The sequence below is a fragment of the Trichosurus vulpecula genome, chromosome 4, assembly GCF_011100635.1.
Source record: "Trichosurus vulpecula isolate mTriVul1 chromosome 4, mTriVul1.pri, whole genome shotgun sequence".
Taxonomy (NCBI): Eukaryota; Metazoa; Chordata; class Mammalia; order Diprotodontia; family Phalangeridae; genus Trichosurus; species Trichosurus vulpecula.
In genome coordinates, this window is record NC_050576.1 from 260,776,076 (window position 1) to 260,788,409 (window position 12,334).

Genomic DNA, 12,334 nt, shown 5'->3' on the forward strand with positions numbered 1-12,334 from the left:
TGTATGTATATATCTATGTGTATATGTATGTATGTGTATGTATGTGTATATATATATATGTGTTTATGTGTGTGTATATATATATATATGTAAAAGAGAGAGAGCAGACACAGGGTGAGTTGAAGATGAAGGGAAGATATCTAAAAGAAATAAAATGAAATTAAGGGATGAGAGAGTAACATACTGAGAGAGGGAGATAGGGAGAGATAGAATGGGGTGGATTATCTCACATAAAGGTGGCAAGAGGAAGCAGTTCTATGGGAGGAGGGGAGAGGGCAGGTGAGGGGGGAATGAGTGAACCTTGCTCTCATCAGATTTGGCCTGAGGGGGAATACCATACATACTCAGTTGGGTATCTTACCCCACAGGAAAGAAGAGGGAGGAAGATAAAAAAAAAAATAAAAGGCGGGGGGATGATGGAGGGGAGGGCAGATGGGGGTGGAGGTAATCAAAACAAACACTTTGGAAAGGGGACAGGGTCAAGGGAGAAAATTCAATAAAGCGGAATGGGTTGGGAAGGAGCAAAATGTAGTTAGCCTTTCACAGCATGAGTATTGTGGAAGGGTTATACATAATAATACATGTGTGGCCTAGGTTGAATTGCTCAATTTCTTAGGGAGGGTGGGTGGGAAGGGAAGAGGGAAGAGAATTTGGAACTCAAAGTTTTAAAATCAGATGTTCAAAAACAAAAAAAGTTTTTGTATGCAACTAAAAAATAAGATACACAGGCAATGGGGCGTAGAAATTTATCTTGCCCTACAAGAAAGGAAGGGAAAAGGGGATGAGAGGGGAGGGGGGTGATAGAGGGGAGGGCTGACTGGGGAACAGGGCAACCAGAATATAAGCCATCTTGGAGTGGGGGGGAGGGTAGAAATGGGGAGAAAATTTGTAATTCAAAATGTTGTGAAAATCAATGCTGAAAACCAAATATGTTAAATAAATAAATTGCATTTAAAAAAAAAAAAAAGTCCTGGGTCAAAAAAAAAAAAAAAAAGAGAGAGAGAGGAATTCATGCACCAGATTAGGCATGCAACACACAGAAAGGAACAAACATAATAGCCTCTATAAGCTCCAAGACCCCAGCTTACTGGGGTTGAGTCAGTTTGACAAAAACAGCTGAGAAAAACTGGAAAGCAGTCTGGCAGAAATAAGGCACGGACCAGCATCTTGTACCATCTACTGAAATGACATCATCAACTAATTAGAGGAGCAAAGAAGAAATTATCCATCAGATCTATGGATGGGGAAAAGTTTATGACCAAACAAGGGGGAGAAAGAATCACAGAAGATGAGATACTTTGATTGTGTACCACGTAAATGTTTTGGAGCAGATGGCAGGGTTGGCTGAAGGGCTTTGCTGACCAGTGCCCGTATTTGAGACCAGGGAAGTACCCAGAAGACATACAGTGAAGCACACTAGAGGAACAGGGGCCTGTTTTCTGTCTTACCACCTTCACCGTGACATTCACATCTGATCTGGCTGTGACTTCTGTCAGTCTCCAGAGCATACAGTACCACTGAGAATTCATGGGATAGTTGAACAGTTTGACTACACTTTCTGTAAAGTGCATGTTTACAGACTAGGAAAGGGAGCTAAGACCAATGGGTCTTGGAACGAAAGCTGCTCCTTGTGAATAGCGATTGTTTCACACTTTGGTCTTGTGTCCCTAGTACCCGGCATGCAAATGGTACCTGGCACATAGCAGAAGTGAAAATTTATACTCAAGACTTCTGACTCTGAGTCCAGTGCTTTCCACCCCACAACCACCCTCACTTTCAGACTGACCTGTTTGGTAAATAGGCAGCAACTGGAGTGAATGCAACTTGGTGTCATCAGGGAAGGCATAGGAAGACACATCAGGCGTAAAACGTCTAAAGAAGAAAAAAGCCCCAACTCATTGCTGAACAACTTCTGCTTACAAAATACTTTGAGGATATAACAAAAGTAGGACCTTGTACCTGTACAGGATGGGGTGTACCCGGGAAGGACTTGCTTTTTCATCATTTAACCCCATTGACTCCAAGGTAACTGACAGACCAGACTGCCTGCTCACCTCACCAAGGAGCTCTGCAGGCTTCTGACAAATAACAAAATCCTCTGACTCAAGCTGAGAAGCTGACAGTGTATACGCATCACTCTTTTTGCCTGTAAAAATAAGCTGTGAAGAGTAAAGAAAGGCAGCAAGCAGCTTCACATGAAAGATTCCGGGTGAACTGACTTCAGAGCTATAGATCCAGCTGACATTTGCATAGCACTTTAAGATTCAAACAAAGCACTTCACAGAATTACAGGTAAGGAAACTGAGACTCCATTAAGTGACTTGCCCAGACAGAAAAACACCAGAGGCATCTTGGTGTCTCCTGACTCCAACTCCCACCTTCCTTTCACTCTCAACACAAGAGCTCACAAGATTCCATCAGCAATTTAAAAATATGAGCTGTACTCCACAGCATAACTAAATACATCTACCTAAACAGTGTCTTTAATTTCTAACAAAAAATAAAAGGTGGCACAGTAGATACAGCATTGAACCTGGAGTCAGGAAAAACTGAGTTCAAATCCTACTTCAGATACTTCCTAGCAGTGTGACCCTAGGCAAGTCACTTAACCTGTCTGCCTCAGTTTCCTCAGCTGTAAAAAGGGGATAATAAGTAACATCTACCAACTGAGGTTGTTGTCAGGATAAAATGTCATGAGAGTTCTACAATGCTTTACAAACCTTAAAGCACTACATAACGTTAGCTGTTATTGTGGGAACTCTAAAGCGTTTATCATTGTACCAGCAAAAATATGCTATTATTAATGATAATGAATAAGACCACATTTCAAATCTATGGCACTTTACATTATTTGAAATGCTTCCACATATATTTATCTTACTTGTTTCCCACCCCCCCCATCCCTACTCACAAAAAACTTATGATACAGGTAGCATAGGTGGGATTACCCCTGAAAAAGAAATTTTACAAGCAAAAAAATTTAGACCATTATAGCCACATAGCAGAAAGACTCCTACTAGAAGGGCTTTGAATCCCCAGTCCACTAAATCCTAAGCACACATTCAGCGTCCTACACAAATAAGCAAAGAATCTTGGATTTCTTCAGTGTGGAGAGTGCCTCCCTCCACCAGGTTAAGTCATAGGGAGTTGCATAAGACACTTAAGAAGGTACACAACCTGCCCAGATTCACACAGCCAGCTTCATCTCAGGACTTCTGACTCCAATACTGGCACTCTATCTACTAGGGCCATGTTATTCTATTTTATTAACAGGCACGTTTTAAAAATAAAATGCATCAGCCCTTCACTTAGGTCGCCTAATACTGACTTTCCCCCTGCAGGTCAAAGCAAGCTAAAGTTCACCTTTACCAGCCTCAGGAGTGGCCTGTCTGGCCAGGGTATCCTTTGTCAGTTGGGAGGGGTCAACATTTGCTTCATCTTTAGGAGCAGCCTCCAAATGCAGGATTAAGACTTCCAGATCCATCATTACCGCAATATATCCAGCACAAAATGAAATCTCTATGGGGACAATACTCTCTATGTGTATGACTAACGCACGTTCGAAGTCCAACATGGAGAAGCCCTCCTTGACGACCTGCCATTTTAAACTAAACAGCACCAGTTTATTGACGCAGCCAACGAGAAGATCCCCCGTCATGGGACAACAAGAGACGCAGAGTGGTGGCTCGGACAGAGGGATCTCAACGATGGACATCTGGTCTTTGGAGGCTTCCCTGAAGCAGCCCTCCACTCGGTGCCCCACCATGCGAATACACACTCGAGAGTTTTCCGAGGTCCTGTTTCTCCAGTTCACATAGGCGCGAAGGAAGGTGGCTTTGTTTTTTTCCTCAATTGTCACTAAGTAGTCTCCTGGGGGTGGGGGGAAGGAGGGAATAGGAGCATCATTAGAACCTAAAATTTGGAAGCACATTTACTGAACACAAGATAGGAAGGCCCTCTGATCAAAGCATCACTGGGAACTCCAAAGGGTATTGGTTCTACCCCCTACCTGTGTGATCAACGGGCCTCAGTTTCTTCATTTATAAATAATGGATTTGGACTTAATGGACTCTAGATCCCTTCTAGAACTCAAAATGCTATCTTGGTAGTTGTTCTGGGCAATTGCCTGAGACACAGGGGTGTTTAGTGATGTGCCTGTAAATATCAGAGGTGATGGATCTGAACCTACTTCTTTCCAAATCCAAGCTCAGCACTCTATAATCATTAAACCGGAGCAGTCTCTACTCACAGGCATGGGACAGCTACTAAATGTAAGATATTGTATCTGGGGGTGGGAGGAGGGGCATGAGTCCCTTTCTTTTTGCAGGGGAAAGGAAACATTATTGAATATGATTGGAAGGACAGTTAAATTAAAGAAGAAAATAAAATAAATAAGAAAATAAATCAATTCATCTCAATTTAGGGATCCTCATTTTTTCTTCCCATGAGGCAATTTTATTTTTATAATATCAGATGTAAGCATCCAATTATGGAATGTTAAGAGCGTAAAATAACCTGTTGTAAAGTACTCATGCAGGTGATCAATTTCAATTCTATTTCCTTAGTCAGTATTGCTCTGGAAAGGCTCTCTAGGTGAAACAAACTGTCCTCTTTAGCTCTCTCCCCTCTCCTCATGGTTTTCTAATACTTGTGTGACATATTAAAGGCAAGTGTAAAGTAGAAAACTTGGCAGGAAATCAGGGGAATCTCTATTTCAAAATATCACATCTTCATGAGAAACACAGAGAAGAAATGAACAAAATCATGAGTCTTGAAAACAAAACATATTTTAAAACTAAAGAAAAGTGGTTATTTAAGGTAGCTTTGTTTATCCCACCCAAATTTATAGGCTATGACTGAAGCCTTTCAAGCAGCTACCGTCCATGAATCACCAGGAAATGGTTGACTATCCGTGTGACATATTTCTTCTTGATCCAAACAGCTTATTTAACTAATAGATTATTTTATCATTATCACTAGAAGGGCCAGAATTTAGGAAGACCTCTAAGGACTAAGATCCATCAATTGACACTGATTTTTTTTGCATAAAACAAATAAAACAGAGATAGAATGAAAATTTTTATTTCAAAGTAAAATTATAATTTTTTGCATCAGTTGGCCCCCTCTCCTGTTAATGTGAGAATCATAATCATAATAATGATAACTAGAATTTCTATGATGCTTTAAAAAACCAACTTCACAAGTGCAGAATGGGGGAGGTTGTGACTATGCCACAGTTCCTATTAAAAAAAAATCTCAGAGTTTCAACGGACCACTAGTTAAAGACTGGAATGATTTCAATCATCATCCTCATCACTAAATTTCCTCCCAGCTTATGTATGAAATACTTCTGGAAGTAAGTCATTTATTTTATAGTTACTAGTAAAGTAAGATATTAAAATATGAAATAATTACCATACCTCTGGTTGACAAAACTTATTCCTTGTGAAGTATAATCAATCAATCAACAAAAAATAAATAACAGATAACACCTTGCCTATTTTGAGAGTGGTGGTACAGAAGGGGGAAAAAAAGAAAAATTGGAAGATTTGGGGATCTCTGTATTTCAGGGGAGGGATATTCAAAAAGATTCATTCAAGGACTTACCATGGACAAAGGAAGGGGAAGATGCAGAAGACAATGTAAATAACTATAGCATCACATCTTTCCCTGTTATGATGAAAGAAAAGTGAAAGTGGAGGGGAGGGAGGGTTAAGAAGTCACAGTCTAGGGCCATCATGGAGCCAAGTGAAGTCAACCAACATTGGTCCATGTAACCTATGGTTTTTTATTTTTTCAAACACAGATGTCTTAAGTAGAAAGGAATTTAGTTTCAAATTATCTCCACACTCATTTTTTTCCTGCTACTCTGAAAAAGTAAAGGAAAAAAATGGTTTCTTAGTTTTCCCCCTACACACACTCTCTCACTCTCTCTCTCTCTCTCTCTCTCTGAGTTTCTTAGTTTCCCTCTATTATATAAAGAGAGGAAGCCTGATATAGTGTAGAGAGAGGAGGCCTCCAAGCCAGAAAGACCTCGGTTTAAAAGGCCTGCCTCTTAACATAGACTGGCTGTCACCCAGGGCAAGCCACAACCTCTGAATGATCTCAGCAGCATTCTGAGGAATACAGGTTGCAGAGAAGGGGCTGACCCGAATTGGTCATTTCCCAACCTGGGATAGTTCCTACGCCAATGACGTCATCGGTCCAACACCCTTGGGCAGTCTGGTGATGCAAGGAGTAAAATAAAAGACAAAGGATTAAAAAAGGAACCAATCCTATTGAAATTCCAATCTAAATCTGAACTCTACCGGAGCGCCCGGAGACCCCATGTGAAGAACCTCGATAAATCTAGAAGAGTATGCTGCGGGCATCCGCTGGTAGTCCAAGAGGTCCAGAAACAATGATGACCAGAGAAAAGGTCTAACACCTGCCTAATTCCTCCCCATCATTTAGCTCTACGGCACTAAGACGGGATAAATTATATAAGTTTAAATCCACCAATACATCGCCTCTGTGTTTGGGGACCTGGCCGGGTAGCAGCAGCTTTAAATATTAGAAACTGGCGTTGATGGTTTTGGCTTCAGACACTGATGCCCTTGGGGAGGGGGCTTGTTTTCTTTTTGGTGGGGTGGGGTGAGAAGAGAGAAAGTGACATCATTAATTACACTTTGGTAAACAACCGTCAGGGCTTGGGCGATCAGCTAGTCCGATGTGGTCACTTACAGAAGAAGTCACTAGGGTCCAGAGAGACGGAAAGACTTAAGAGAGGGTCAAGATGGCTCAAGGACACCCAGCCCTAGAATCCAATTCTCTGGAGGCGCAAATAGCCGCGGGCTCTTCCCCTCACCGCACCAGGGCTCGTTAAGTAGCTGCAGTCTCTGCAACACTTGTCAATCAAACCATGGTTTTGAGGGAGGGCTCGAGGGGTAAAGGCAGCCAGCCTGAAGTGCGGTTTTCTGGTAAAAAGAATCATCTTTTTGGTCATGTGAATAAATCGCCGGCCGAGCTGAGTGACCGGTTGGTGGGTTTCTATTTTTTTTTCTCAAACACCCAAGCGTCAGGCATTGTGACAAAAAGCAGAAAACGGTCCCGCACTCCAGGCGCGCGGGGCGGGGACGCGGCGGTCACCCGTTCCCAGGCGAGGACTCACAACATAAGTAGCCGCGGGTGACTCGCATTTGAGGGAGGAGGTCCGGAGAGACCTCGGGTAGGAAGCGAAGAAAGACCAAGGAGGCACCTAAGAGCCTGGGTGTGAGCCCCCCAGGGAGGCCTTCCCGAGAAGCAGGTCCGTGGGCGGTGGGAATGCAGACTGCGTGGGCGCGACTGCAACGTCTCTGGTGGGCACTGCTGCAGCACCGGCTTTAGGAGTGGATCCAGCCCCGACCGCTCAATACCCGGGGTCTGGGAACGCGCCGGGTTCCTGCTCCGCCAGAGGAGGGGGTGGGGCCGCATACACTCTCAGGTCTCCCGCGGGGTTTCCTCCCCTCCCCCAGCTCACGGGGGCTTCGGGTGTGCACGCACGCTGCCACCCCACCCCTCCCCAGATACCCCGTGGGGACCGCCAGGGCGGAAAGGTGCGCGCAGGGGCTGCGGCCGGGTCGGGCTGTGGGGCTCCACCTCGACTTACCGGGCTCGCTGTAGCTCAGGTGCAGCACCCGGCCCAGCGTGGAGAAGCAGCAGCGCGGCCGCGCCGGCTCGGGATCCCGCGCCTCCACGGAGAACGCCTCCACTTTGCAGCCCGCCGCCACGAAGAGCGCATCCTGCCCGCCGCAGCACACGCGCTCTGGCTCCTGCTGGCACCGCACCACCTGCTGCGAGCCGAACGGGTGCAGGTTGTAAAGCCGCACCATGGCTGCGGGGCCGCGGCCCCCTGCCGAGCCGGGAAGGGGAGGGGACGCCGGGGGCGGAGGGCCCACTTCCGCGAGCGCGCGGGCCGCGTCACGTGGGCCGGCGGGGGCAGAGCACACCCCCTTCTTTAAAGAGACCGCGGCGGGGAGCGCCGGCCGGGACCCCGAGCCTGGCTGGGGCCAGTCTGCCGGGGACCCGGGATAGCGCTCGATCATCTGTCCGTGGTCGTCTTACACATCTATCCATGCACACGTATGTGTCTCCTAGCTCACCCCCGTGTCGGTATGCACACACACACGTTTATCTTGACTTGATAGAGGTCACTGTGTGTTGTCCCATCTAGTTACCAGCGTATATGTGTATGTGTGTATATGTGTGTGTGTGTGTGTATATATGCATGTACACACACATGCATATCTTAACTTGATTATAGATATATGGTGCTTCAAAGTTTGCCAAGTGTTTTATTATTACATACATTATGTATTATTTGATTTGATCCCCACAACAACCATGTGAGATGGGTGTTACTTTTTTTTTGCCAAGAAACTCACTAACTTAAGATTTATGCTATATATATTTATACATACATACACATATATATATATACACATATACATGAATTTTTGATATGTACCTGTTGTCTTCCCCATTAGAATGTAAGCTTATTGCCACAACAGATTGTTTCATTCTTCATTCTGGTATCCCTAGCACCTGACACATGGTAGGTGCCTAATAAATATTCGTTGATTCATTTTTTTTACATAAAGCACAGCATTTGACATAGGGTTAGGCATTTGGCAAGAGCTCTGCGCCCAGTCTCCCAAACCCTTCCAGGGAATGGGGCTTTATGCGTGGTTACCCTTTCCTCTTCCCATGACTTAAAGGTGCTGAGTTAAGAAACAGCAAGTGGCCCCCTGGCCTAGATTTGACCTACTTAAAAACCAGAAGCCTCCCACTGGTGTTATTCATAAGCTTTAGAGCACAGGACCTGAGAGTACAATCAAGCCAAAATCCTCATTTTACGCATGAAGAACCTAAGCCAGGATCCCCCAGCTAGTGTCTAAGGTGGCATTCAAACCCAGGTCTTCCTGGGAGTTAGGAGGCACTCGCTGGGTCTGAAGTCCAGGAGACCTGAGTTTAAATTTGGCCTCATACATTTAATAGTTATCTGACTCTACCCTTTGCCTCAGTGTCTGCACTGTGAAATGGGTATGATAATAAGAGCACCAACCTCCCAGGGGTGTTCTGAGGATCAAGTGAGATAATATTTGTAAAGCTCTTAACACAGTGCCTGGCACATAGTAGGTTCTTTAAAAGCACTTGTTTTCTTCTTTTTTTCCTGACTTTTTTAACTATGGCAGTCTCTTCACCATTCCAAATTGTCTTTTAAATGGGTCCTTCCTACCACACCTCACCACATGCACATAACTGAAACCCCTCATTCTTGCTGTGCTAAGACAATGTGCCCCCCAGCTTCTCCCTTCCCCACAAACTTAAATAAGTAGCTGGCACCGTGGGCAAAGAGGATTCCCCAGTCATAGGACGGGTCCTAATGTCTGGGGAGACACACCTGTTTCCATCCTTCTCCAGGAGTCTAGGGAGGCTGGAGGGAAACATCAGCTCTTCTCACTGGGGACAAGGTCCTAGCACCCTGGGACCCTCCCACCCACGCCAACACCTAGAAGGATAGGTGGGGAAATACAGGTGACTACCAGAATCCCCAGACATCTGCACTAGGGCTCTAGGGGGTTCCTAACCCGCTCCCCAGTGGCTGGCCCAGAACCCAAGAGTAGAAGAAGGGGAGGTGGTAATTCCCTTCTGCCATGCCTTCGCTCCACATTCAATGGAGGAGAATCTCAGCATTTCGAGGACCTCCTGTCAATGACTCCTCGAAGTTGGATTTTACCCTGACATCCTTGCAGCCAAGGCATAGGCCCCAGATACAAAAATTCCCAGTTAGGCAAACTTGCCTAACACAGCCTTTTCTTTGTTTTTAAGACAATTTAAGATTTTTCATTGATGTTCTTTGTTCCTACATCACCATCAATCTCTAAGACATCCTTGCCCTCCCCTGGACCTGGGGTCGGAGGAACTGGGTTTAAATCTGGCCTCGGGCACTTCTTAGCAGTGTGACTTTGTCCAAGTCACTTAACCACTATCTGCCTCGGTTTCCAAATCTGTAAAATAGGAATAATCTCACCCACCCCTGGGGGTTGTTGTGAAAATAAAATGAGACAATATTTGTAAAGTGCTTTGCAAACCTTGAAGCGCTATGTAAATGTTGGCTATGATTATTACCTAGTGTGGCAGGTGAAAGATGAAATGACTGAGAAAACAATGGTTCAAAGTTATGTCGATTTATTAAGCAATGGGTGCCAACTGCCTAACAAATTGGGACCAGGCCCCTTCCTCAGCTTAAGGTTGGACCAGGAATACAGGGGGAGACAGATTTTTATGCATTAAAAAACAATCAAATAAGACTACTAATTTAATTAAAAGAAAAAAATTAACCACAATACAAAATTAGGTAATCACATTTCTAATCGGAGAAAAGATTAGAGACTTTGCAAGTTGGGAGGGAGAGAGTAAATAGATACAGTTCCTTGAATTCAGATAAAGAGGTGTCCCACTCCCTGCAAGTATCTGTAAACAATCAAAGGAACATGGAAACAGTAACAGATTGGTCAGTACAGGGTCAGTTTTCAGATGAGACGTATGGGTTGCCTGAAATGTGTAATTGTGAGTGAACTCCTTGCATCAATCTTTGGAACTGACTGTGCTTTTGGTCCTTAGATAAGGGTCTCTAAGCAGTAGGGAGAGGTGGTCCAGCTTCCCAGCCACGCAGGGCTGTGTTCCAACAGCACAACAAAGTTTTCTCACGATTCCAATAGCTGAAAAAAGTTTTCTTATAAGACAGAAATTGGACTAGACCTATAGTTGAATAGAAAGGGAACTGGGCTAACTCCAGAGTTGAGTCACCAGATGGAGTAAGTGTGGCTCACTCAGTTCCCACTTCTGATCCCCTCACTAGTGAGACATCTCCTATAGCAGTGCTCCTATAATGCTCCTATAGCCAGCTCACTAAGTTGAACCATATATGCTGTGTACCCCTCCCTGGTACTCTGCTTCTTCACAGCTCCAGCATTTATCTTTCCGCAATCCCTTCACCATTCACTATTCCCATCTTTTTCCATTTTCCCCCCAATTTTCTGGATGTGAGGTGAAACCTCAAAGTTGTTTTGATTTGGATTTCTTTTATTGTTAGTGGCTCAGAGCAATCTTTCATACAGTTATTGAGTTTGTAATTATTCTTTTAGGAATTCTTTGTTCCTGTCTCCTTTGGACCACACGTTCATTGGGCAAGTTGCAGCCTTTCTCAAAAGCACTAACAGAGCTCAGGGACCTTTTATGATTAGGCTAGATGAAGTCCATGAAGGTCTAGAGATCCTTTCAGCTGCTTCTGTACTCTTGGGGTGTATGTGTGAGTGTGTTGTGGGTAGGGGGTGGTGGTCAGGGGACTGATTTGTGCTTTCTGTCCAGACAGCATGAAATACATTCTAGAGCACCGGACTTGACATTAGAAAGACCTGAATTCAAATCCTATCTCAGACACTATCCGTTTGACTCTCAGTAAGGTACTTAACCATTCTCTGCCTCAGTTTCCTTATCTGTAAAGTGAGAAAACAATAGCTCTGACCAAACATAGTTGTTATGACCATCAAGTGAAATAATATATGGAAAGCATTTTGCAAATTAAAGCACCATATAAGTGTTCGCTGTTTTTATTATTTTCCCAGGAATTGTACAAAATCACAGAATTTCTGATTTGGAAGGAACCTCAGTGGCCATCCAGTCCAACCAAGAATTCCTAGAAGAGAAATATTACACAAGTCCTGTGTATTTCTGGAAGACTTTATTAGGAGCAATAGTTGTAAATGCTAGAGAGGCAGATTTTAACTGAACATAAGGAAGAATGTTTTCACGATTCAGCCTGATCCAAAATGGAGCAAGTTGGGTAGTGAGATAGTGAGCTTCTCATGGCTGGAGGAATGCAAGGAAAGGCTGGATGCCCGGCACCTCAAATGAGATGGTGAGGAGAAAGATTCCCTGGTCCATTATAACCCTGAGTTGCCCATTCAATTCTGTATACACATGGACCCACTAGCAGCATCGATGTTATGAGACTGATGAAGAGGAGGTTAACAACAGACGTGTTTGGGAAGCAATCGATATTGCCCAAAGCATGGCACCAGAGCACAGTATCGTTATATCCCCCAGATTATAGCCTATTGATCAGGGTTGCTCTGACTTCCTGTGGGGATAGGAGAGTTAAACGGTGGCCAACAATGAACCTTTTCCCCAAATAGCTCTGGAGAATGCAGTGTTATATCCTGTAAGGAAGAACCAAAGGAATTGGAACATTGGCCATGTTTTCAGGTACATGGAAGCAAAGGGAAACATTGTTTTGGTGCTAACTGAGTAT

At 44.4% G+C, this 12,334-nt stretch overlaps 1 protein-coding gene across 4 annotated transcripts in view; it reads right to left on the reverse strand.

Moving 5' to 3' along the window:
- Window positions 1-7,929, reverse strand: part of HPS3 (HPS3 biogenesis of lysosomal organelles complex 2 subunit 1) — a 45,121-nt gene extending 37,192 nt beyond the window's left edge. For 2 of the 4 annotated variants that reach the window (XM_036757612.1, XM_036757610.1), the window contains exons 1-4: window positions 7,628-7,867; window positions 3,364-3,870; window positions 1,960-2,146; window positions 1,787-1,872 (exon numbers count right to left, since the gene is read on the reverse strand). In XM_036757612.1, coding sequence (XP_036613507.1) covers window positions 1,787-1,872; window positions 1,960-2,146; window positions 3,364-3,870; window positions 7,628-7,850 — 1,003 coding nt within the window. In that variant the 5' untranslated portion in view covers window positions 7,851-7,867. Of the gene's footprint in view, window positions 1-1,786; window positions 1,873-1,959; window positions 2,147-3,363; window positions 3,871-7,627 lie in introns of all 4 variants that reach the window. The other 2 variants (XM_036757608.1, XM_036757609.1) reach the window with 2 other exon arrangements.
- Between the last annotated feature and the right edge of the window lie 4,405 nt (window positions 7,930-12,334).